Source organism: Clarias gariepinus, chromosome 18, assembly GCF_024256425.1.
Source record: "Clarias gariepinus isolate MV-2021 ecotype Netherlands chromosome 18, CGAR_prim_01v2, whole genome shotgun sequence".
In the NCBI taxonomy this organism is placed as follows: Eukaryota; Metazoa; Chordata; class Actinopteri; order Siluriformes; family Clariidae; genus Clarias; species Clarias gariepinus.
In genome coordinates, this window is record NC_071117.1 from 10,931,900 (window position 1) to 10,959,199 (window position 27,300).

A 27,300-nucleotide genomic window follows, 5' to 3' on the forward strand; every position below is an offset into this window, starting at 1 on the left:
TGTCTAATTTGTCTAAACACTTACTAAAAGAAACAAAATATGGTGTTTAACCAAAACATTTACACATATAATAATAATAATAATAATAATAATAATAATTAACAGTTTCAGAGGAATATTTATTGTTTGTAAAGCCACACAATGACTTACTGTATGAATCATTCAAACTTAAAAAAACATCTAACTTAAGGCATGACCCAGTAAGAAACAGGTGCAGATGATGACAGATGATCAGGCCGGTGATTAATATACTGGTGATGCTGAATGCTGAGTGGTTGGAACAGACAAGAGGGGAAATGAGGTAGCTGCTACAAGTTTGTAGTAACAGAGTAGCAGAAAACTGTGAATGGACACCAGCAAGATGCTGTTTTTTCAATACTGTGCTGCATGTTACTCTATAATCTCCTTTGAAGCTTCAACTTCCTGTCTGGCAGACCACAAGCAGTACGGGATGGGAGGACATTTCTCATCTTCCCTTACTTTTAGCACTGGCGCTCCTCAGGGTTGTGTCCTGAGCCCCCTGCTGTAATCACAGAGCACAGGTGTCTGTGTCGCCACTTCCAACTCCATCATTACGCTTGCTACTGACACTACTAAACGATTATAAACCTGAAGTACAGGTGTAGGAAGAGGAACATTCTAATGAATGTTAGGAGAGGAAACACCAACGCATTATGGTCAACAGGACAGAAAAAAACATTTTCCTCTATTTCGGGTCTTTTTATCACGCTATCATGTTCCTGCCTCATCAAAAGCGTGGTGAAGAACATATTTTCAACCTCAGGTGTCTGGAAGACTTTACACTGCCCTCTATGGTTCTTAGAAAGTTTTACACCAGCAACCTCAAGAGCTTCCTGACAGGAAACAGCTAAGCGCACTATTCACATGTTATTTACAGCAGGTGGTGCTGGAACACAGAGTCTACAGAGACTACAAAGTCTACAACCGAATTAAAGTGTTAAGTGACTTTTTATTCATGCCTTCATTTAATCCATTAAACATATATTTATATATATTTATGTATAAATTCACAGTCAATCCATATAAAAAGGGAAATGTATACAAGAACATCATTTACAAATACTCATTCAGAAACAGGATTAAAGGGTAAAGAAAGGCCCCTCTGATGCATTCGGTTATCACTCATCAGGCTTCGCTATACAAGACTTTTATATATAAATGGTGACATCACATAGTTTCAACAAAAAAAAAAAAAAGAAAAAAAGGGTGCAATAGAAATACTGAGCAAATACTTGACGTGACATAAAATGCACATACAGGGCATGATATCATTTCTTTCTTTCTTTCTCCCCCCATAAATTTACAGACATCTGCTACACTATATTTGTGCACAAATTATACAGTTTAAATGAAAATTTCTCTCTCTCTCTCTCTTAAGTGACACAGTACACGGATTCAATAATAATAATAATAATAATAATAATATATGTTTATTAATAATAATAATAATAATAATAATAATAATAATAATAATACAAATAAAAGTGTTTATTATTAATAATAATTAAATAATAAATTATTATTAATTTAAGTTATTTTGAATAATAATAATAATAATAGTGCTTAATATTTTTTTATAATAATCATCATTGTCATAATAATAATAATAATGCCTTATTTAAAAATATCGTTTTTGACCTCATGTCTAATTTGTGTGAACACTTACTCCACAATCAAAGGTGTGCAAAGTTTAATTTTATATATATATATATATATATATATATATATATATATATATAATTAGTAAATGATATTTAGTCAATGAAATTGCGTTGGCTAGTTCACTATGAGGTTCATACCCTGTTCATTTATCCGTCTGTGTTTATGATTTGCATGAGATCTGATTTTTTTTTTATCTCTGCCCTTCATTTTTTTCACAGTTCATGACTGGCACTGACGCAGTCAACAAACAAACAAACAAACAAACAAACAAATGATTTACATTACAAGTTTCGTACTGGCTAAAACAAATTGGTGTAATACTTTTAAACTGGGTTCTAATATTGCAATGAAATGACATAATTATAAATGCTGATTATGATCGATATGCCCTGCGATATGCGCTGGTATTATTTAATAATCACCCCCCCCCCTCCTTCATACTTTGTAATATTTTACAATATGATCAGCCTTCTTACAGATACAGATAAATATTACACATAGATATAGAAATGTATTCTTCAGGATATAAACAGTAAAAACTGATCAGCACTCCTTCTCTTCATTCATGATTGTTTTCCCTCTCCTGATACCGTGAGCACATTCAGGGAAAGGACCAGCCTTTCCTGGGCCACATCCTGACTCTGTCCCTCTAAAACTGCTCCATCCGTGTTTGTGTGTAAGTGAGTGAGTGAGTGTGTATGTGTGAGTGAGTATATGTGTGTGCACATGCGTGTGTGTATGTGTATCCTCAGACCAGGGCGTGGCGCCGGCGGTGGAGTGCCAGGTGGTCCGAGCGGGAGAAGCTGCGCTCGCAGTCACCACACTTGAAAGGCTTGACCCCTGTGTGCTTGCGGTAGTGGCGTGTGAGCTCATCCGAGCGCGCAAACTTCCACGTGCAGCCGTCCCAGGTACACTTATAGGGCTTCTCACCTGAGGGAACAGAAAGTGGATGATATAAATGCAAATATGAGGATTTTTAGACACTTAAATTACCTTTTTTTTTTGGCATTTTTGACTTTTTTAGACCTTATTTTAGACCTATTTCTTAATTTCAATGCTTTTCACTGGCACTGCCCCCTGCTAAAAACACAGCACTACTATCTTTCTGTTCCTTTACGCTCAGACCACATCATTACTAAAACAATCAAGTTCCTAACGAGAAGCATGAAATGTCATTCCCCCATCAGTGGGCTCCCACATTAAGGCTACTACAACCAATCAGGGAGGGAGAAGACTATCACGTTTCCTCCGAGTCACGTGACGCCACCGACAGCATCTTGTCGAACTGCTCACTCCTGCACCATTGGGATTGGGATAAAACAAGATCAACGGTTTCGAACCTGAGCTCTGGTGGCTGTTTATATTGCCGGTATTAATTAATTAATTTCTTTAATATTTGGGTGGCACTAAAAGTTCAGTGGTAGGTTTCTTGCTTTCCACGCAGGAGGGTTTCTTGCTTATCATGCAGTAGGCCTGGGTTTAATTTCCACCCAATCCTCAAACCCCAATTTACATTTCTGCTTAAGTAAAAGTACTTTAGTTAATTAAGTCCTTAAATAAATAAAGTAAGAAGTAAAAACTTTCTCTCTGGCTCTTCATCTCCGTTTCTCTATTTGTGTGTACGTGCATTTGAGCGTGCATGCTTCCTGACTGTAAACGTGCCGTTTTCGTCGCAGTCTGAAACCATTTCCTTTTTCTAATTTCAAACACCTGTTGAGGGAAGACAAACCGCGCCGTTACGCATAATAGTCAGCAGGTGTCATTCCCGCCAGGTTTATGTAAGGCAGCACCATGCACAAACATAATGAAGTACAAGATATTTGTTGTAGGATGCAGTGGAGTAAAACAGTATCCATAACTGCTCAATAACATATACTGTATGTGAAATACTGTATGTACGTAAGTAGATTAGTGAAGTAAATTTACTTAGCAAACTCCACATCAGAAGCCACACCGACTCACACTAGATCCTTCAGCTACAACAGATTTCATGAGTTTGTTCTCCTTTGCCTGATTAAACTGATCCTCATGTTCCGTCACTCTTTATTAGGTCTGGGTTGCATTTTTTGTTACTAAGCTTCGTGTCACGTGTGTACAGGTATGATGTTTTTTTCTTCTTTTTATGACAGACTCACCGGTGTGTGTCCTCCTGTGAGCTTTGAGGTGAGAGCTCTTGGTGTAGACCTTACTGCAACCATCGAACTCGCAGCGGTGGATGCGTCTCCTCTTGGTGTCAGGAGACTCGGGTCGCCTCGGCCTTCGCATGCTCTCGATGCTGAACGGCAACATGGAGCTGCAACGACAATGAGACAGGGAATTGCTTAGAATGTCATAAAATGGTAAATATTAGGAAAACCATACACACAGCGAATGAAGGCAGATCCTTATCAATAAATACAGACATATAGGAGGTGGGTAAATAGACAATGATGAAAGATAATTCAAAGGGAGGAAATAAAGACAAAATTAGATAGGAGAAAAATAGGGGAGAACCCAAAGGTAAACAGAAACAGTGAAATAATAAAGAAAAAAAAGGAAAGAAAGTGAAGAAAGAGAAAGAGGAGAAAAAAATAAAAACGTAAAATAAATAAATAAAATAAGGAAAGAAACTAAACCTAAAGCATATATTAGGGAACGAAAGGTAGGAAGGTGAATTCAAATAAATTGGAAAAAGTGAAAATAAAGAATAAAAATAAGAAAATTATGAAGGTGAGAAAGGAATGAAGGAAAGAAAATAAAGGGAGGAAAAAGAGAAACCAAGAAGGAAAGAAAAACAGATCAGCAAGAAATATAAAGGAAAGGAATAAGAAAAATTAGAAAAAGAGTGAAAAGTAAAGGAAAAAAAGAACAAATAGAAATGAGGAGTAAAATGTGAACAAAAAGGAAGAGAATTCAAGGAAATACAAAGATAAGAAAGGATAAAAGAATGAGAAAAAAAGTGAGAAAAGATAGATACAAGGAAAGAATGAGCAAAAGGAAAGAAAGTAAAAACAAAGAGAAGAAAGTAAAAGAGAATGAAAGGAAATATAAAGGGAAGGAAACAATAAAGGGGAGATTGGAAATATTTTTACAGAATGACAGAAAGAATGGGAGAAAAATTAAAATAAATGGATATACAAACAAACAAGCTAACAGCTTAAAGAAAAAAGAAAAGAAAAAAAAGAAAAAAGCCATGAGATTCTTTGTTGTCACTATACATTACTGTAAAATTAGAGCAGTGCTTGCAGTGCAAATAAACTTTCAATTTTAAGAATTAAAATAAATAAATAAAAAGAAATAAAGAAAGAGATGAAAGGATTAAACTAGAGGAAAGTGAAATGATTACAGTAATACAGTACATATTTTAAGTAAGACAAAAAAGAAAAGCATTAAAGTAATACAGTAATAACAATTTTACTTGTTGTTAATTTTGATAAAAGTAAAATTTTATTTTTAATTATTTAATTATTATGATCTTTAATTCGGACAATTTTAAATCATTTTATTTCTTTTTATATTTTATTATCTTTTTTTTTCAGTAAACACTGACACCATCAGGAATAATCCAGAGAGATGGTATTAATAACTCTGGTCACTAGAGGGAGCTGTGTTTCTATTTAAGTTCCCCCATGCAGCTCCTCCCTGAGGCTGGTCCACTCACAGCTGAAGAAGGAATGTATTTATTCATAAACAATATTCTAAAGCCATAAACAATTTCCACATCAAACTTCGGAAGATGAAAGAAACGAAATAAACAATGTCTGAGCACACACACACAAACACACACACACACACACACGCACGCAGACAAAGCCCATGGATTCAGGATCAGTGGTTTGAGTCAGACGGCCTATATCTGGAGAAGTTTGGGAGTTGCTCCTCACCCCCTGCAGACTCACTTCCTGTTTCGCTTGGGCCGCAGGATACATTACTATGTGTGTGTGTGTGTGTGTGTGTGTGCGTGTGTGTGTGCGTGTGTGTGTGTTAGATGTGGAAAGGGGAGAACGGCCACCTGTGGCTGTTGGCAGCTTGAACTCTTCTGGGAGCCCAGAGGAGATGGAGGGAAAAAAAGAAGCACTCAACTCCCACATCTCCTCGTCTCTCTTTCTTTCTCCAAACAGAGAGGAGAAAAATGATTCACAGAGACACGACCGAGCAGAGGGCCGTCTTTAGCCTGGCTTTAAGAAGCTCTGACATGTCTCTGTCTCGGGAGATCCTCAAATCTTTTTGATGCTGGATTCAGAGATCATCAGCAGATTTTCAGCCTTTACACATAAGGAAGTGTGTAGTGTCTGGGTCACAGCACACAGATGTCGTAGTGAAGGAATCGTTCCGTGCCAGTACACTGGGGCAGGAACTAGGAGTTGAATGAAATTAAATATGCCCTGAAAGAAAGAAGAAGAAAAGCAAGGGAATGAAAGAAATGAAAAGAAAAGAAAGGGGGAAAAGGGAAAGAAAAAGAAAAGGTGTGAGCTAATGGAGATATTAGTTGATGCAGGTGTGACCAGATGGAGGTGTGAGCTGATGGAGGTGTGAGCTGATGGAGTTGTGAGTTCATAGGAGTATAAGTTGATAGAGGTGTGAGCTGATGGGGGTGTGAGAAGATGGAGGGGTGAGTAATGGAGATGTGAGCTGATGGTGGTGCGAGTTGATGGAGTTGTGAGCTGGTGGAGTTGTGAGCTGATGGAGGTATGAGTTGATTGAGTTTTAAGCTGATGGAGCTGAGAGGTGGTAGAAGAATGAGTTGATTGATTTGTAACCGGATGGAGTTGTAAGGTGATAGAGGTATTAGCTGATATGGAAATGAGTTGATAGAGGTGTAGGCTGATGGAGGTATGAGCGGATGCAGGTGTGAGCCAATGGATGTGTAAGCAGAAGGAGGTGTGATCTGATAGAGGTATGAGCTGATGGAGGTATGATCTGATAGAGGTATGAGCTGATGGAGGTATCAATTGATGGACTTAAGTTGCTGGAGCTGAAAGGTGTTAGAAGTATGAGTCGATGGAGCTGTGAGCTGATGGCGATATGACCAGATGGACTTGTGAGGTGATAGAGGTATGAGCTGATACAAAAATGAGTTGATGAAGTTTTAAGCTGATAGGGGTGTAAGCTGATGAAGGTATGAGCTGATGGAAGTATGAGCTGATAAAGGTATTAGTTGTTTGTGTCCTACTCTGTTTTTTCAGATTGTGTTTTAATGAACGCAGAAGGAGAGAGAGGGAAGCTGCAGCTGAACGGTGTCTAAAACGGTGGCTCTTGTTCTTTAGTTCCGTCTTTTGTTTAAATTTTTTCCTCCTGGAGGCGCGGGAAGGGGCTTTCCTGCAGCGAGGACGTGCGTGGTAGTGCCACTGATCTCAGATCAGTTTACACACGCTCTCTAAGACACAGGACAATGGCATACAGCGTGTCCCTCCTGACCTGGGATCAAGTCAATCGAGTTTATGACACGAACCTGGTTGCCTCGTGCACCTGCATCCCTAAAACACACTCCCTTTGAGACCTGAGCAAACAATGATTTTAAGGAACGGCAGAATGCATTAGCCAGCTCATCCGGCCTCTCACTCCCACACACGCGCGCACACACACACCGTGGCACATTCAAACACATTGTTGCCTTGAGGCTTGGCACAGAGCTCGGCACCGCTGGCAGCCATGTTCCTCTTCCTCCCCCTGGTGTGCCCATCAGCTGGCACGGACGCTCCGCAACACTCTAGCCTTGCGGGCATTCTGAATATGGAGGAGCCTCTGTCACCTTCGGGGAGAATTCCTTTATTAATGAGCTTCCCTTTGGGCTAAGCAAGATGCACACACACACACACACACACACACACACTCACTCACACATACACACATATACACCTGCATGTGCCATTCCTTCACAAGTGCCCATTTATAATGATGATGAATTCATGCTGACACTGAAAGTGTCTTCAGAAAAATTCTGTCAAAATGAGACAAAGGCAGCCAGATGACGCACGCACACACACACACACACACACACACACACACACACATACCGACAGAGTAGGAGTTTATTTTCTCATTTCGGCGCACGACACATTTTTTCCTGTCCAGTGTTGAACATACCTTGACTTCAGTGACAGATTATTGTGGATCATCATGGATTTTCTTGTACATGTTATAAATTGCAGAGACTTGTGGTTGGGTAGTGTGTGTGTGTGTGTGTGTGTGTGTGTGTGTGACACCTAGACAGCTTTCCAAGAAGGTTCTACTCAGAACCTTCGCTGAATCAGAAACCGTTCTTGTCTCATAAATGCTTAAATTAAAATTTAACACGCTTTTCGATCTCACCTCCGAGAGAAGGTATGGTATGGAATCGTCCAACAGAAGTACTTTCATTTGGAGAACACTTTAAATTAACACTTAAAAAATGACTCTGTCATCTGTAAGAACCGCACAGAACCTGTTTAAGAAATGGTACACTATGGTCCATAATGAGTCCATCCAACAGAATAGACAAGTTCTTTGGTTTGTCTTTTCAGAGACAACAAGACCTTTACTAGTCCATGTTGCACCTGAGGGTTTATCATGCAAGTTTTCGAATAGAACCCTTTTATAAAGAACCTATTAGGAAACGTTTAAAAAGAAAATAAAGAACCAACCTTAGATTTATCCAGTTATACCTTTTAAGGATTTCTTAAAACATTTGAACATGGTTTCCTGATCAAAGAGGAGCACCTTTGAAAAAAGTTCTAAAACTAATTAATCATCTAAAGAACCACTAAAAAAACTAAATCAAGTAGTTGGTTCATAATGATTGCAGCCAACACAACAGAAACGTTCTTTGGTTTGAATGGAAGTATTACTGTACGTCCACTCTTACTTTCTTTTTTAGGAAAACCGTTAATGGTTCTAGGAAGAATCCTACAACATAAATGTTTCCTGTTCAGGAAAGTAGAACACCTTTATAACCCTTAAATCAACAAGACCTCCTAAGGACCATGCAACCATTCCAAGTTCTAATTTTATAGTAATAGTAGAAGACTTCTGGATGTCTGTCACAAAAAGAACCCTACAACAGAGTTTCACATTTATAAAAGGTTTCAAGTGGAATGTCAAGAACCAATCTAAGAAAACGGTGAAGTCTCTCTTTCTGTAATAGTGTATGAAAATATTACCCTACACCCAGTCTCACAAACATGGTTACACTGAGCACCTTACAGCGGTTTTACTTTTGTCTGGTTAAAGCTTGGAGATTAAAGACTGCAACTTAGGGTTTTCCTTTCAACTAACGAATGGTTCAACAACTCTTACTTAACTGTTTACCATCCACGGAAACCATGACATGCATTTTTGGTAAGAACATTCTCAAAACTCTTCTTCAGCACTATGAAGTCATTAGTCAGTTTGTCGCTCTTATGGAACTCTTAAAGGTTCTCTATATAATCCTCCAACACAGTTTCCCATTACCTATCTAAAGAACCACTAAGACACTGCTTTCTGGAAACGTGTATAAAACAGTTTCATGTTACATTTGTTTAAATTCAGTTTTCTCTTTCTGGACCTGAAAATAGTAGACATACAAGTAGAAGTCAAACTGGGACTTTTGATTGTGCAGGAAAACAGAACACTGAAAACAAAAACAAAACACTGTTATTTCCCCTTAATAATCTATACAGTACAAAATAATGTACAGTTATGATAGATAGGAGAATCTTCAAGAATCAGGTGTTCTACTCGCTGAATGTTCAAGTGAACAACTGCAGTGGGCTGCAAGTCACATGGCCTTCTTTAAAACGTTTGCACCATTCAAATGTTTTACTGCAGCTAAGAATCTCATAATCGTACTGTCCTTAAAGTCTTCTGTAAATGTCAATCAGTTTTACTGCCTTCAAGCACCAGAAAGTCCCAGTTTGACTCGAACACCTCTCATAGACCTTTTTTTGAAAGCTCCATAAATCTAGAACTACAGTATCCTTAAATTCTTTGACAAAAAGGTGCGAAATTGTTTCAGTAAAGTTGGTTGTACAGTATAATAATAAAAAAAAAATTATTATTTTGGGTTTGTCAGTCTAGGGTAAAGGTTAAAGGTTTCTTGTAGAGCTTTTAGAAAAACAGACCCTGTTTAAAAATTAGACATATTAACCAGCTACCTAACCAGTGTTTTTGTGGTATAATAATAAAAATATGGTTGACATTCATTTTTGTGTGAATGTGTGTGCGTGTATGTGTGTGTGTGTGCATAACTTACTCCTGAACAGCACGGGCGATGGTCAGGGCGGTGGAGCCGGTCTCATTCACTCTGTCTAGCGTCACATTGGGCAGGTCATCGTCCTCACTGTCACTCAAAGATCGCCGTGGAGACGGTCCATCTGCTACTCTGTGTGTGACTGGAGAGAAGGATGAACAGGGCGGGGTTAGAGACGTGGCATGGATATGAATGTACATGGGGTAATATATATATATATATATATATATATATATATATAGTTATATTAAGTTGTCTTAAAAAATGGAAACTGGTGTTTGGGTTAACACATCACTAACACAGTGCTATAGTAATATTTACTATATATTTAATATTTACATTTTATTAAACAGTGAAAAGTGCAAAATAAATGCAGTGCAGTTACCTCGTGCACAAAACAGATATGACCTACTACTACTACTATTCTTCTTCTTCTTCTTCTTCTCCTTATTATTATTATTATTATTATTATTTACACTTTTTATGTTTAAGGGTAGAATTACGTTCTTATCTTTAGCTACAGAATTTATTAATCTAGCTGGGTGTTAGTGTAACACTGTTGTTTAGCAGGTTTAACAAATAAACCACAGAGAATATGACAGCTTATGTGCTAAAAACATCCTTATGGTGACCCATGATAAATGTGTACTATTTTTTTTAAACTATACTGTATATAGTATAATATAGTTATATAGATAGAGTGTTAGAGTAAACCATTTGGTGAAATAAATAATTAGAAATATGATAATTAGATATCTGACTAAAAGTTAGCTAATATGCTAGTTTTTTAGGATGGGGAGTTTTTTTTTATTATTCTTGTAATATTATTATTATTAGTAGTATTATTAGTATTATTAGTAGTAGTAGTAGTAGTAGTAGTACAAGTAGTAGTAGTACTTTAACATTTTTAGGGTCCTAAAAAACAAAAAATACATTAACAACAGAGTTTGCATTCTAATTTAGCTACCTAGCTAGGTAAGCTAACATTTTAGGCTAAAAAAATATATTTTTCCCATACATATTTTCCTCATGGTTACTTTTTTGTGGGGCTTATATATTTATTAATATAGTTATTATTATTATTATTATTTTTAAAAACCTTTTACAAAACATAATTTCCACACATAATTTTTCACACAGTGCTAACACGTTTTGCTAATTTGCCCTAGTCTGAAGTTCCTCAGTTATGCTAAAAAGTGCATGTGGAGTTATTATTGTGATGTATTTTTTTTGTTATTACAGCACTGTTTTTTCCTACAGATGTGCCATATGAACTGATTACTCAGATCCAGATTAAAGTCAAAATCAACTGATCTTTTTTTATTTGTTTTAATCACAGTCTGGTGCAAATTATGCCGTTATATGGAAGCATGAAATGTATTTACGGTACAAGTAGAAAGGATGTCTTTACAGGAACGTTTCAGTGTGTGATCAGACTCTGGGATTTTCCTTTTAGGGCTTTCTAATAAATCTGTGTGACTCAGCTAATTAATGCTGAAGCTAAAGACTAGTGCTGTGAAAAGTACAGGATTTCCTGGTAAACACAGAAGTGTCTAAATCACATCCTGTATCACTGAAGCCGGATGTGTCTCTCTGTCTCTGCGGTTGTATAGTTATTTATGTATTTGTTATTATTATTGAACGATAGTTACAGTTACATTAGTCACAGCTAATGTCTCTAATGGTGCCTTATCATTCACCGTTGTTTCCATGGAGACCTCTTTAGACACAGCAGAGAGCACAGACCCTCAAGAAATTTTTTTTTTTTTTAACAAATGTAAGATTATGTGTAAGTGCATATGAGGTGAATGTGTGTGTGTGTGTGAGTAGGTTTTGCAGGAGGTTGGTCTTAGGTAACCCCTCTGTCTGCTCTGTTTCAAAAGAACGATGATAAAATCAGAAAGGGAACGAGAAAATCCTCAACTGCCACTAAGCCTGATATAAACAGCACTCGTGCAGAAAAGCAGACAGACAGCTGTGAGAAATTTCTCAACATGTGTGTGTGTGCGTGTGCATGTGCACGTGCACTTTTGTTGGTGTTTGTGTACTAAACAACTACACATTATTCTCCCTACCTAAGGTCTTAATGCACATATAATACAAAAGGAAACACATACTGTAAATTATATAAATGTCAAAATAATATATTTAAAGGCGCAATCTATAATATTGTTTTGTAAAATGTATGCAAATTTTATTAACAATAAGGAAACGTAATTGTTCACTTCACCTTCCCCTCTACATGACTACTAAAAAAAATATGCATATGCATAAAAAGATGCTAGCTAAGATAAAGGGGTGGAGCTATTTGTAAACCGTAGCCTAGCATAACAAAACCAACCAGATTAAAGACATACTGTATTAATACATGGCTGTATCACAGTTTTTTAAAGGTATATATGAAACTATACATGTAGGATCGCTGCAGACCTAGAAACATGTTTTATCTTTATAATCTGCACCTTTAAATAAAGGCAGGGTTTTTTTTTTTCATACTAAACAAAAGCTGTGAAACAGTACAGTCTTTAAAATCAAGTGGTGGCTGTTCAACACATTGTTGGGTTCTGGGTTGTGTCATTAGCACTGATGAGACTGCAGGATTTAGAGAGAATTCTGCAGTAGACAAAGAAAGTGAGACAGATAGAAAAAGGGGAAGTGTGTGTGTATGTGTGTGTGTGTGTGTGTGTGTGTGTGAAAGTGGGGAGGGTGAAACAGAACAAATGTCAAAGCCAGTGCCAGAGTTGGAAAGGTACAGATGTTGAGGAAGGGGAAGAGCTGAGAATCTGTAAACTATACAGAGAACCATCAGTTATTCTGCCATGTTTGTCTATTAAAAGCATACATTCTTACTCTCTCTGGCTCTCTCTCTCTGCTGAACTCTGTCTCACCTTTTCCATGTATCCTGCTTTCTTCCAGCATGGGTGCCATGAGACTACCTGGTCCCAGTGAACCAACCCTGGGGTAGACCAGCGGCACAGGCTGTACCACCACGGGGACTCTGTGAGGGTGCAGGTGGATGGGGCTAGGGCATGAAGGCAAGACCTGGGGCATGTGTAGGAACGGTTGCCCCCTGCGAGCGATAGATGGCGGAGATGTCACCCTTGATGGCGACATCTTTAATCGCGGCACTGGAGTTATGACGGATGGCGGTGAGCTTGAGGGCATTATCGATGATAATGATGATACTGATGATGATGAAGATGAAGGAGACTTGGTGGATGATACCGAAGGGGAGCGCGGTGAGAAACGCAACAATGACGAGGATGGTGATGATGATAAGGATGACGATGAAGATGATGGTGACGATGATGACGATGATGATGATGGTGAAGAGCGGGATCTGTTGGTGGAAAGGTCCACGGGCTCGGTCTGCATCTGGAACAGGTCTGATGGGAAGCGTTTCTCAGGCGAATGAGTCCGGAACCTTCTTTCCATCACCAACACGCCCATGTCATGTGCGTAGCTACGGATCTCAGGAGACTGTGAAGGAAAGGAATAACAATAAGCAATTAAAGATAATGAGTACCATGGTTATACTGAGTTGAATTAATTTAAAGAAGCTATTTGTCAGGTTTGGGGCCCTCTACTGTATGGGAGGGGGATAAAAAAAAAAGCATCATGAATGACAAACTTGCCCATTCTCTCCCAATGACTCCACACTCTTTGTTAAAACTACATTCGCCTTTTGTGTTGCCTTATAAGAGAAAATGCAGAGCTAAGATGAGGGGGTAGGGTGACATATTGGAAAAAAAGAAGATGGAAATTAAGAAACTAGCCAGCTTTACTGCACGGCCAGTTTGCAAAAGATATTTTTCATAAGGTACATTTTAAATGATTTTTACAAGTCTGGAGGCACTTTTCAACATTACAAACAACATCTTCACTTTCCATATGGGCAGCAAACTTTACTTATTGTTAGAGTTCTCACACTAACATTATAGACAGTGTCAAACTAAATGTGCCCTAATTTTCCACTGTGTTTCCTGCGGTTGGCTGGCTTGGAGGTTTCTCAACTGAAATGAAACTTGTTTTGAAACTTCATCTCTCTCTCTCTCTCTCTCTCTCTTTCTCTCTCTCTCTCTTGCAAGCACTCTCACCCTCCTGTGCGGGTAACTCTCGTCTATTTTTCTCATCTTCATCGTTCCTCTTCTCCTCCTACACAGTCCGTTTCCAAACCCTTATTCGGAAGGGAAAACGAAGGAGGGGGTTCCTCCCGCTTATTACCGCTTATTTTCCGAACTGAAAAAGCTTCTGGACAGCATGGGGGGAGAAAAGTTTCCAAAAAAATAAATAAAAAAATGTTTTGGCACTTAGCCTAATCAAACAGCACACGCATGCTTCAACTGCTCCGCTATTTCGCACTTCAAATGCGGCACTTTGTAGCCCAAACATAAAAACCTCACGCAAACAACAGCAAATGCAATGGGACAAACAGACCGAGAGAGAGAGAGAGAGAGATAGATAAAGAGAGTGAGAGAGAGAAATATGGGGGAGGTAGGATCGGTCTTTGCACACTGTCCTCACTTTGCAGTATGTTCTGTGGTCTACAAACATCAACTGACGAAATATTCAAAGACGCTAATGCTAAGGTTAGATAAATAGTAGTAATACTGTTGTGACAAGCTTAAGACGCTAATGAAAAAAAATTGCATTTGAAAGGTTACCTTCTTTTAAAAGGCTAATTCTAATAATATAAATCAGTCTTAACATATAGATTGTTATTTAGATTGTTGTAAATATTTCGAACACAGGACCAAAATCACATATTATTTCTATTTATAACAAACTTTCACTTCCTCAGTACATGCACTTCCGAAGCTAAGAGAAAGTTGCCAGCTAATGCTAATGTGGAAGAAAATAGCTCAGGTCATTTGCCTGCAGTTAAAATATATTACTGGGAATAGTTCATATGTACTGACATAATTAAAGTAAAAGCTGTATACTGTATTCTCATTGTGACAAATTTAAGCAAGTTTACTAAGTTAGCTATTCATCTAATTAGATAGATAAGCTGGCTAACTAATTTTTTAATTAATATTCTGATCAACAAAATCATGCCTGTTCTTATAATATCCTTGACATTAAAAAAAAAAAAAAAGGTTACTGATATTGCACCTTGCGAGGAAAAATACTTTACTAGCAGTTAGTTAGCCTCCTAGCTTGAGATGTAGCTACAGGTAGGTACAGTCAGTTAATGTAAACATTTGTAATGACTCAGTAACAAAATCATAATTGTTGTTATGTTAGCATTTGATGTTCACAGGTTTGGCTTCTGATAAATAAATAGCCATAAAGATGTTTACCTTAGTAGTACTTAACTTAGCTAACTGGCTAGCTGTGTACGCAGTTAGCTGCTGTTTAATAACTTGCTAAGGAAAAACACAGCATAGATGCTGAGACAAAACACACAGCATACAGAAGATTTAGTTCGATATGGAAGTGTAACCATGACAAATGCAAGCTTGGTAATGGCTGTTAATTAGCTGCCTACCAAAAGAGTTGGTTTGCTAGGGAAGCTAGCTAGCAAACATTTTTAGTGTAATTTTATATTTTCACAGGTTTTTAACATCAAAATTTTTCAGTTATAGTTGTAGTTCAATTATTCCTTAAAAATTTCAGTAAAATTTTTTTTTAGCTAACCATCAATTAGAGCAATGATTAGTTTAAAATAAGTTTAATAGCTGTTTCGAAAAACTAACCTAATAAAATATTGCTCTTTACAGTATGTTGTAGTAATAAAAAAAATGTAAATGAGAAATCGTACAAATACAGTAAATGTAGTCTGTATTCTAGTTGACTAGCAGTTATGTAACCACTTGACTAAAGAGGTAACTAGCAAGATATTAAAAAAAAAACAAATCATACATGCTGTTTAACTGAGTTATAACTGCTGGTTAACAGAATTATGTTGGATGTGTTAATGTTATAATAAGCAGCATTTCATTAGACCGATTGCATGTTTATACTTCCTGGCATTTTTAATAAAATCAAAAATTAAGGGTCGTTAAAAAAAAAAACTTTAATTGTTCAGAAGTAACACTTAATGTCTATGAGTTCTTTCATTACTGACACTAGCTTAGTGGTAGCACTTCTAGCAATTTATTGGCTAAGTCATTATGACCCCTAATGCAAACCAGATACAATCATTTACTATTTTATTGCATAGTTAAAAGCAGACAAAAAAACACTAGCTTTTCATCCAATGTTAAGTCTTAATTGTTATCTGGCTGACATTTACACAATGACGTCATGGTGTAACATTGTGGTGGTGAAACTCCTTACCCTCCGCTGCATCTGCACCGGTTCTGCTCTGACTCGCAGGACAGGCATCCCGTCCAGCATCAACATCCTGATCAGGACACACACACACACACAAGAGACATTATAAATTATTATTTATTTTGTTCAACGGAAGTAGATAAAATGTTTACTTGGAATGAGAGCAAAATATTAGCCAAGCGCATAAAGAAAGCAAATAAAGAAAAAAGAATGAGTGGGTAAGAAAAAGATAAATTGAATAGAGAGAAAAAGATTAAGAAGAAGTGTTTAGTCTAACAGCATGTGACAAGCCAGACCCGGCAGGGCTGGTAAGGTGTAATAAACCGTTCAATTCATGTTACAGTATGAATCTTTTTGACAGTCATGCAGCTTATAAAATCAGTAGTACTTAAGTGAGATTTTTGGATATTTAGGCTCTTCACTTAACCCAAATCTACCTGTTGTATGTAAATACAACCTGTCTTGTACATTCTGTGTATCATTTTGATTTTGTCTATGGTAAAGATTCCAGATGTGTGTGCTGGCCTTATAATGGTCGTTAAGTTCAACTATATATCTCCATCACCTCCTAAATCAGAGGTTATTCGTTTTCTTTTGCAGTCAGGAGAATTCCAGTGTTAATAAAATACCTCAGAGCCCCGTATGATCGCAACATAATTTTCAAAAAAATGACCATAACTCATAAGCTTTTAAATATTAGGTACATTAGGCAATATTATATTAATTTATTGGTGCTATTAAAAGTTTTCATTCCTGAACATTTCACCCGCAGATCCCAAACCAATTCTACTGCTCTAAAATGTGCAAGCAATTGCATTTGATTTTGCATCATTCTAGTAAATTATTCAATCAATTTAATAGCTATAATAACTAAAGAACAACTGTAACATAGTTGACCCTTTCTAAATAAAATTGCCACCACTGTTGAAATAGGAAAAAGGAAACCATCTGTTAAAGAGATCTGTATAGAAGCTCCCCTTTTTAAAATTACTGTGTATATTTATCGTTATTAAAGTTGATTAGACTTTAAATTGTGCAGAATAACAAAACACACTTATGAGAGTAAAAACACTTTTAATTTCTCTATATAATTCCCTGCTACACTAATGCACTTATCCCAGAGTTTTACTAGTGCTTCGACAACATCAAGGTAGAAAGATTTCTCAGTATGCCAGAGCCATGATCAGACTGCCTGCTTCAACTCCTTTAATAACCCAAAAATGTGGGAACGGCTTGTAGTGAAGTCAGGACATTTGGCAGTAACTCCCAGCCGAGTTTTTGTAATGTGCAAGTGGTGCTGGTGAATAATTATTTATACTGTTCTTAAAGACTAGATGCATCTCTTCTACAAGTCTTTCATTGATTTTTAAAGGATTTTTAAAGGCGTTACACTTGCTGAACGTTCATGAGCCAGGATTGCCTGATTGCACCAGTCGAATGTTTTACTGTGGCCAACCGTACTATGTTTTACATAAATTTGTTTTCTGTAAATGTCAAGCAGTTTTATGGTTTATTTTCAAAAAAGTCCTGATTCGACTTGGACAGCCCTTCATATCTATTTAAACATACGCTTACTTAAAGTCACTTTAAAAATACCACCTGAACACTTTTATACATGCAATTCTCCAATTAGCCAATCAGGTACAAGTTATAAAGCAGATAAAAACATACAGATCATGGACAAGAGCTTCAGGTTATGTTCACATCAAGCATTAGAATAGAGGTGTGATCTTGTGGTGTCTGTCTCGTGGTTGTTGGTTGTTGGTTGTTGGCTACAGCCAGCTTGATTTGAGTATTTAGTGGTGACTGGACTTGCTTTAAGTTTCTGAAAAGTTTCTTGTTGCGGTTGTGAAAATATGGCAGAACTGTTATAGAAGCTCATATGCACACTGGCCACACATGCCTCAGCAGTAAGGGGCCAGCAGGTCAGCCATGCTTTTACAGCTCAGCATATACAGTAGCACGGTGATAAATGGCTAGCTTGGTTGCTTCCAATTCTCTCCCGTGCTCGCTGATTCAGGAGAGACCCAGGGCAGGAACATGCTGACTGGTTTGGCCTCTGATGACCTGGAGTTTGTTGTGTGTGTGTGTGTGTTGTGTGTGTAAGCTATGAACCAGACAGGATGTCAAAGGAAATGGGTGGAGTTTGGATGGCTGCACAACAATTAGAATTCCTTGACCCAGTCTCCTAAAAGCAAGTGTGTGTACGTGTGTGTTTGGCTGTAATATCACCATAATCCTTTCTGATTTAATTGCTGTAAAAGAATCCCGCTTTAAGCAGTCCATTGTAGACATCAGCGTCATGCCTTCCATGTTGCAGTAGACGACTGCGAAGGCCGTATGTTACACAGCTGTGCCTCTGTAACACCTCATACAACCTAGATGAGGCTTGAAGGCACCCTTGAGGATCAATAAATCCCGACTCTAAGGGGTTGTTGCCATGTCCAGGCTCTGAGAGGGTTCAGGAAGCGGGCTCTCTGCATTAGTCAGAGGATCAGCGTGTGGACGGTGACGTCGTTACGGTTATAAATGGATAACCAGGTTTGCATTAATGGGAAGCGATGGGATCAATGAAAGGCTGAGGTTGGGATCCGGATTGGAATCGAATCGCCTGTGTGGGAAGGAGAGATTTTGTTTGGCATGTGTTGTGATGAGGGAGAAGCTTTTGGTGAAAGAACAGCTGGCCAAGATCAACCTCGTTCAGAATGAGGCATGACATGTCACTGATGGAAGTCAAAGATGGACGAAATCCACTTCAGCCTCACTTGGGGTAGGATCAGGGGCTACTTGACAGAACCAGACAGATCTCGGATGTGGTTAAGAAATGCTTTTTACAAATTAGTGGCTTAAGAGTGTTGTCAGCTCTTGTGTCCTAGTTCAGCACTTGACTAGTTTAGAACGAATTGTAGCAGTGAACAAACTAAGCGTTCTTATCACAAAGTCCATTTTTATTCCAGGAGAACGTCTTATCCTCAATAGGAATTTGCCAGCAGAGATTTAACTGTGCAAGTCATCTTTTGGCCCACTGCACATAGACAAAAAAGCAATGAGTCAATGTTTTTTTTTTTTTATACAGTATATATATACATAGATGGTCAAAGGAGATGGTCAGTTTCTACAGAGTGCATGACCTCAGTCACGCCAGCACCACTTTCTTCTACCCTGTTGCTCTAACAATAACCAGTTTGAGTTTTGTGCCTTCTGGATAAACACCACCTACTCCACCCTTACTCGATAATCTCCCTTGTGGCCATGACAGAAAACAGTGTACATGGAAAATGTAATGGGTGTTTGATCTTGCCGCAGCAGACTGGAGCTTCTTTCAAACGGAGCTGTGAAACGAAAGTGCGAAAACGAGTGTGATTGGTCTGTCTGGGATCATCGCATTTCGGCATCTTCTACGCTTTCATTTTTTTAAATTGAGACTCTTGATGTCTTCTCTTGTTTTTGAGTTGCAGCAATTTCAGTAAAACGAACTGTTGTTTAACATCTATTAGCTCCAGCTCCAACAAGATCATCTCAGTTTTAATTTTTGTAGTACACCAAAAGAAAACTCACCAGAGAGTACCGAAGAGACTCAGCACATTGGCACAGAGACCAACAACTAGTGGTTTGGCGGCGTAATTGTTGACAAACACAACAGAGCACAAGTATAAATGCTCACAACGTTGGCGTGGACTTGACGCAGAAACATAAATCTCATTTTATTTGAATGTTTTCTCTGTTCCCCTCATTTCAGAAAGGGATTTTTTTTTTACTGATTACTTAAATTAGCTATGCTGGTAGCTGAGAAAACACTACAACGTGCAGGGCAGGTGGTCCTCCAAGACCAGAATTGAGCACCACTGCTTCTTTGTTTTGTCTCTCTGTGAGAATTCTTATTTAAGTCTCTATGCATAACCGTACATCTGACAGATGTTTTCCCTTTTCCAAATGTTTCCAAGGAACACTTGAAGAACGCACTAACACAGAGATGCCCTAAGAGAAAAAGATTTACCAAAGCAAAGAATTCTTTAACTCGCAAAACAAACCCTGATTAACTTTGATTTCTTTGAGGAATAGAAGACTGGATTGTCATAAAACATCTTCGGCACATGTCGTGGTCTGGACCGTTATAGTCGTAATCTAAGATCAAGGCCGTCCCAAACCTCCTAAGGATTTACCTCAGAGCCCGTACCCATCTGAAGTTGATGTCAGTGACAGATAACAGAGATGTCTCAGACTTCCCGGATTGGACCTGTGTTCGGGAACACGCAGACCTCTCCTGCTGGATTCTCCTGCTTTGCGTAATCAGACCTCGCCAAAAAAAACCCCAGAGTGACTTCAGACTTTCCATTTCAGCGGCGCTAGTTTTCCTTGGCGGACGACTCGAGTCGGATGGGGGCTGCTGCCGGGCAGAGCCAGGACACTGCTCAGCCTCACAGTATGTGTGTGTGTGTGTGTGTGCGTGTTTGTTAAGAGAGGTGCACTATTTCACTGTCTGTTTTCTACGAGAGACAATACGGCATGTCCAAGAAATAACTGGAGATCCTTTTGGACGCAACTGTCAGCAATAACAAACGAAGAAAAGAACAAATCAAATGTTTTTTTTTTTTTTTTCCGAAAGTCATTGTGGTTTCAAGCACTCGCTAAATCCCGCCAAAAGATAGGGATATGATATTCCTTACATTTTAATACTCCAGTATTATCTGTGTATACTTGTTTATTAAACCGTTTAGAGGTGAAATATGAATAAAACTTCATAGATTTGCAAATCTTGTGGCTTTTAGAAGGATTAATAAAAACCATCTTATTCATTATGAATACAATAATAAACATAATCATATCCTGGAGCTTAGGAAAAGATAGGTCTTCGTATCACGATATAAATAATTCCTACTTGCCTTACAGAGAAAGCACTGTCTAAATCGTCCCCACTTGTCGTCCAAGACACTACATAAATATTTGAGAGTATCTCCTGCAGATTTACTAAAGTTGCTCCTGAAATTAAGCTTCTGCACTTTCGATCTCCCTCTCTCTCTCTCTCTCGCTCTCTCTCTCTCTCTGTAAAAAGAAAGCTAGCCAAAACACACTCCCTTCTCACATCTGCTATTGATTTGGGGCATGGCCCAAACACCACGGATTCTATCTGTCTGTGTAGTCACACAGACACCCCACAACCAGGCTGAGAGCAGGTCGAGCTTCCCTTAGTCTCAAGGTATGCAGGAGGCTTTTATAGGGTGTATGCTGTCTTTTAAGCATAGTACGACAAGACAGTAAGACTAATAGGATCTCTCTATTTTTCACTGTAGATTCAACAAAGCTGACAGGATGTGGGCGGTACAGTGGTGTAATGGTTAGCACTGTCGCCTTGCACCTCCAGGGTCTGGGTTCGATTTTGCATGTTCTCTCCGTGCTTGGTGGGTTTCCTCCGGGTACTCCGGTTTCCTCCCACAGTCCAAACGTAGGTTAGGTTAGGCTAATTGGCGTTCCCGAATTTCTCGAAGTGTGTGAATGAGAGTGTGAGTGTGTGTATGTGTGTGTGCCCTGCGATGGAATGTTCAGGGTGTACCCCGCCTCGTGCCCTAAGCCTCCTGAGATAGGCTCCCCGCGACCCTGAATACAGGATAAAGCGGTATAGAAGATGAGTGAGTGAGTGACAGGATGTGCCCCAGACTGGCACAAAATAAATAAATAAAAAGAGAAATGTCACAAGGTCATCTTTCCTGTCATGCAGAAATATAAAAAGCTTGAGCGAACATTTGAAACGGTGTTGTTTTGTTTTTTTTTTCTTTCACGCAGATCATTTCTCCATCATGACCTTGCCTGTCACTGGCGTCGATGCTCTGCTGCGTTTCTTTTACAGTAATGAGGTTATGATTGGAGTTGTCAGAAACTGATCTAAGATCAGTACCAAAAAAATAACAAATTCTCCCCCATTCTCCCTCTTGGCCTCTTGGGCCCAGGCTGGATCTGGTGCTGCCATACGCTCTCGCACGAAGACCGTGTGCCAGAAAGATCTAAGGCTGCCTCTTTAGTGTTCCCTTGGACGGGCTAGGACAGATGTGTGCAATTTGACTTGAACTGTTGAACCGCACACTGTCAAACTGTTTATTATCAGAGGGCCGGGATTGCGCAATGGCCGAAGGACATCAGTGTTTGGCGATATTGTGCAATGGTGCAAAGAGGACCATGAAAAAAAAAAAAAACATGAAGGTGCTCATAAAATGGTAGAGAGCCTTTTTTTTTCCCCTTCCCGGAGAACATACCAACCACTTCAGGATTACAAGTGGTAAGATTACTCACTCACTCAGACTAAGTGAGTGACCTCATGCCAAACCGATGAAGATTCAACAATAAAGGCGTCTACAGCAGTACAGTCTACCTACACACTGTGGCGTGGAACAATCATCTTTTTTTAAACCCTACCAATTAGAGGAATGACTTGCAACCTTGACTAGAAACCTTTCTGAAATAGCCTGGCTTGTTTGATGAGGACAGATTTCTGCTTTGTGCATGACCGTAAACGAACAAAAGGTGCTAGGCGAATGGTCTGGCGTGCTAGCACAGCTGGAAGAGATCTGTGCACATTCTCATCAGGCTCTGCAGGCTCTGGGGGGCAGCGGCTGGCCCTCCACAGCTGTCCTCGGCATTGTGGGAAAGCCTGGGCTTCTTCTAAAGCCGTGCCAGAAAACACTCACGCGGCGGTGCGAGTGCCAGTGACCGGGCAAGCTGAATTGCTGGAAGAAGTAGAAGAGAAGAGATGAGAGGAGAAGAGAAGAGAAGCGACACTCGTACAGAAGAGGAAGAGGCAACACAAGAAAGGATGACAACTTTGTATTTTGGGCAAGAAGACTAGAGAAGTGAGAAAAAGTCAAGACACAAATAACAACTGCAAAAACGAGTATGCAGCACGTTCTGCAGCACCCAATCTCGCCTTTTGTGACACCTCGCTAGTTTCGCTAGACGCGCATATGAAAACTTTCTCCTTCGGTCTCACCAGCGTTTTCAGCAAAGCAAGCGTTATCAGGCTGCTAGCCGTAACGAGTCAGACAGCTGTGTTTTCCTTCAGCACCACACACTCTGTCTCACACACACAAACTCCTGGGCAAGGGCTGTTTTTCTCACTCCTGCCCTCTGCACTGCTGGAAGAGCTGCAGCTGCAAAGACGAGGGGAGCAAAGCATGGAAGAGACACGGAGATAGAGAAATGCGACGGTGGAATAGTGAGAGCATGTTTATTTCACTGTGTCTGAGTGTGCATGTGTATGAAAAGACAGAGAGATACAGAAAGAAAGAAATCCTAAACTCAGACACGGCACCATCACAATGCCAACTCGACAGAACGCAGCTGTTGATCAGTAACAGACTGTTAACCAGTAACCCCTTCCACATGGAGCTCTCTCTCTCTCTCTCTCTCTCTCCGTCTCTACACTCCCCTGTCCTCGGGTGATGTGTGCAGTTTGACTTGAACACCAGGAGGGCCCTGGGAGTCAAGGGGTCAAAGTTCGGCCACAGGAAGTGCATCCGCTGTGCTGTTCTGGCCCCCGGCTCTTTCCAGAGCTCTGTTTAATGGGCCTGGCAGTCGCCACGAAGAGCCCCCTATTTCCCGTACACTACACAAATCACTCTGCCACTCTGTTTTCAGTAGGCCTGTGAGTCATAGACGTCCTTATCCATGTGTGTATATGTACCGTATATGTGTGTGTGTGTGTGTGTGTGTGGGGGGGTGTTTTTACAGCTTAGTGAGGATACTGTCCCCACAAGTATAGGAATATCTGACAGTTTGTAGCATTGTGGGGAGGTCCCTACGAGGGAAGCTTTTGCTTTTCACAAATGACGTGCAGCTTTTATTTAAATTCGTTTCTTCATATAGATTCTAATGCACTGATTGCACGGCATTAATCATTAGGTTGATAATTATGAAAGGTCCTTACAAAGATAGTACGATAAATGTTAGTGTGTGTGAATCATTCGGGTGCGCCAAAACAAGCAGAGTCCGACGCAGTACCAGTCTCAAGCCGAGCAAGCTTGAGAAATCCAGAATCATATGTTCTGTTTTAAAGCCAAGACCAGTTCATGTGTGTGGCGTGTCGTATCAAGAAGAGTAAGAATCCGAGTTCAAGGACAGTTACACAACAGCAGTGCCACAGCTGCAACGAACTCAAAGAGAACTGTGTTACTTATAAATCGTAGCATCATCCCCCCCTCCCTTATTATAAAGAGGTCTTATTCGCACTCCTGGGTGCAGCAGACGTTCCTGCCTTCAAGACAGGAGTGATAATTAGCCAAGGAGTTAAATCCGTGAACGGTTTTGCAGAGCGCAAGGTCCACCTTGGCTTCGTATCCCGGTCTTGTTGACATACCTGACCAACCCCCTCGTCATGTCTGTGTTTGCACTCATCCCACTCGTTCCCTGACCTTTAGCCTCTTTCTTCATTGTACACGTGCAACCCAACTACGACAACAATCCCACCAGAGGTGGACCTGCAAGGAACACTAGGTCAGGGCAAGGTCAGCGAAAGTCCAAGACGCAGTGAATGCTAACGTTCCAGCTGTTTCAGATGTGTAACGCTGTTAAAGAAGAGCAAGCCGAGCAAGTTTGAACCCCTCGAGCTCTCGTGATTAGTGGCTATAACTTACAACTCGTACAGCTGTGGGTGAAACATTACGGTGTTGAAGCTCCAAGTTTAATACCATATGTACAAGATATATATAATATAAACCTAGGCACTGGGGTTCAGTTCAACTCAATTCAATTAAGCAATTAAGGGGAACTCAGTGTCCTGGTGTGATACCATTCGTTTAAAGGAGCAGTTTGTTATATATCGGGTTGTAAAGTGAATTTCAGGCAACCAAAAAACATGAACTTAACGAAGCATTACCCTTTCCCTTAAACCAACCCCACTTCCTGTGTCATATCATATGTCTTGTAAGCTTCCTTTTTATAAAAAAAAAGTGGCAGCTGCGTTCTAGCTACAGAAAGAGCTCATTTTCGGACCAGAAAACGATCTGTGGCAGCAGGTTTCTAGAAATCTGATTGCTATTAGACCTGTAGGCCAAAATGGTTGACGCTTACAGTATGTACAGGCTTGGAGAGCTCATTTCCGGGCCTGAAAAATGTACACAAAACAAGCATGGAATGAAGAAACTAGTTGAGTCTTTTTACACTGAAACAATGCACATTTTATTATTATTGTTTTAAAGGCATCTCTGCAATTGTGTAATTATGACATATATGGAAACATTTTGAAATTTCACACGATGATGCTCTAAACTAAAAAATATATATATTAAAAAAAAAAAACAGGCATTAAACCCACTTTCTTCACCAGTAAACCCACTTTCTCCACCAGTAAACCCACTTTCTCCACATAAGCGTTATTGACTCGGCTGAGTGAGGCCAGTCTTCATCACGCTGCAGTTTTTTATTGTTCTAAAGAGAGACGTTCTTGGTATTTGGAGCGGATCCAAAATCACCCAGAGAGTGAAAGGAAGAGCAACGCTATGGAAGGGGTTCACACAGAGTGCGTAAAAATGTATACATAGCTGTCTATGCGCTTTATATATGCATGTCTTGTGTGTTCATACTAGAGTATTAAAAAATTGAGAACAGGGTGCTAAACAGGGAATTGGTGCTACATGACTTTATACAATATTAATATGTTATAAGTAACACATTTATCATTTTCAAGTGAATTAAATAGACTCCTGAGTGATAGTGTAGTCAGGAAAGTCAATGTGCTTAAAAAATTTTTTTTTTTCCTGTCGAATCAAAATTCATAACATCATGACAAACTGACAAACATGCTCATTTCTTCTCCTCAAATTGGTGTCATATGACGCCCCATGTCATACGTTAATTAAATTAATAAATAATCAATTAATAGTGAATCAATCCAGAAAATATAAGAGAATGCACAGACCAAAAATATTCATATTATTATACAGTAATATATTGCTGATATATGCAAACCTATTTGTTATGCAAAGATTTGAATCGACCTGAGATTCTTTCACTCAAGTTTTGGGGCTTGTCCATAAAAGACGGCAGCGCAGAGTCCTGACAGGCAACTCGGTGAAATGACAGCTGACAGCTAAGAGAGAGAGAGAATGAAGCAGGCATTACAGGAGAGATTTTTAGGAACTGACCTTGTTTGAAGTCTCGGAATGTGAGATCAAGAAGTGATATCCTTATTGCGTCCCTTTAGCTCTGTTTCTCTCTCTGTCTTGTGTTCCTGTGCGGTCAGACTCTTGTCTGTACCTCTCTCTCTCTCTCTCTCTCTCTCTTTTCGTCTCCCTCCTCCTTTGTGGGCTACTCAGGAGGAAATGAATGGGGAGCTCTCACTAAGCTGTTGTACTCTGAAAGTGCACATCACATGACCATTGTGAATGAAGAGAGGGGGTGGACCCTTAGGCTGCCAGGGGCGAGGACAATATACACCCAGCCTGGTGGTTGTGTAGGTGGTGATGGTGTGTGTGCGTGCGCGTGTGTGTGTGTGTTTGTGTTTGGAGATTGCCTCAGAGCTTTAACTGTTAGATTATTGTGAAACAGGCAAATATGTCCAGAAGCAGCAGCTTTTCGGACCCGATAGGTGTTTGCTCGGGGGGGGCAAAATGGCAAAGACAAAAAGAAAACTCTTGTCCTGCGATTTGGAGAACGATCAAAAGCTTTGAAAAATCACAGCCGTACAGCAGCACTTGTACTTTTCTCGCCTTTTCACCCTGCCCCCCATAATAATTAATGATCTGATTTCCAGTAGTTGCAAATTCAAGTAACAGGAAACTGAGCAAAGAAAATACAGAGCTACACACAGAAGTGAGAGAGATGCAAGTGGCTAAACGAACGAACGGCTAAACTCTCATTTTTCTTCGCCGCATCCAGGACCGTGTTCCAGCTGGAAGCAGGAGGGTGGAAAATCCATTTGAGGCTTAAAGCCTGAAGCATTTCCTCATGGCGTTCACCATCCAGGACTGCTACTGCGGTAGAGATTACCGCCCCACGCTGGGCTGCTGCTGGGTCAGCGCCGGGCCAGATATCACAACCACTGGCCGTGCCTACTGTACGGTACATGAAGGTCACGTAGCTGGATTTTTCATGTTTACCTGTTTGTGAAGCTTCAGGAAACCCGTAAGCACTGTATATCCTGGTCAGTGGATCCTGGGAGCAGT

The 27,300-nt window shown here is 39.6% G+C and overlaps 1 protein-coding gene across 1 annotated transcript; it reads right to left on the reverse strand.

Moving 5' to 3' along the window:
* Positions 1–1,471: 1,471 nt before the first annotated feature.
* Positions 1,472–26,464, reverse strand: klf12a (Kruppel-like factor 12a). The gene is made up of 6 exons (XM_053477425.1): positions 26,281–26,464; positions 16,154–16,220; positions 12,760–13,351; positions 9,875–10,013; positions 3,819–3,976; positions 1,472–2,613 (listed from the first exon to the last, which is right to left on the reverse strand). Exons 2-6 carry the CDS (start codon positions 16,217–16,219, stop codon positions 2,432–2,434), a joined length of 1,137 nt encoding a protein of 378 aa, XP_053333400.1. The 5' UTR covers position 16,220; positions 26,281–26,464; the 3' UTR covers positions 1,472–2,431.
* Positions 26,465–27,300: the final 836 nt, after the last annotated feature.

Bases quoted from the DNA above. Each gene is read 5' to 3' on its own strand.
- klf12a (XM_053477425.1), bottom strand. From the start codon at position 16,219: ATGTTGATGCTGGACGGGATGCCTGTCCTGCGAGTCAGAGCAGAACCG. The intron at 13,352-16,153 runs GTAAGGAGTTTC...TTTCCTTCACAG, and splicing joins CGGTGCAGATGCAGCGGAGG to TCTCCTGAGATCCGTAGCTA. The intron at 3,977-9,874 runs GTAAGTTATGCA...TTGTCGTTGCAG, and splicing joins ATCGCCCGTGCTGTTCAGGA to CTCCATGTTGCCGTTCAGCA.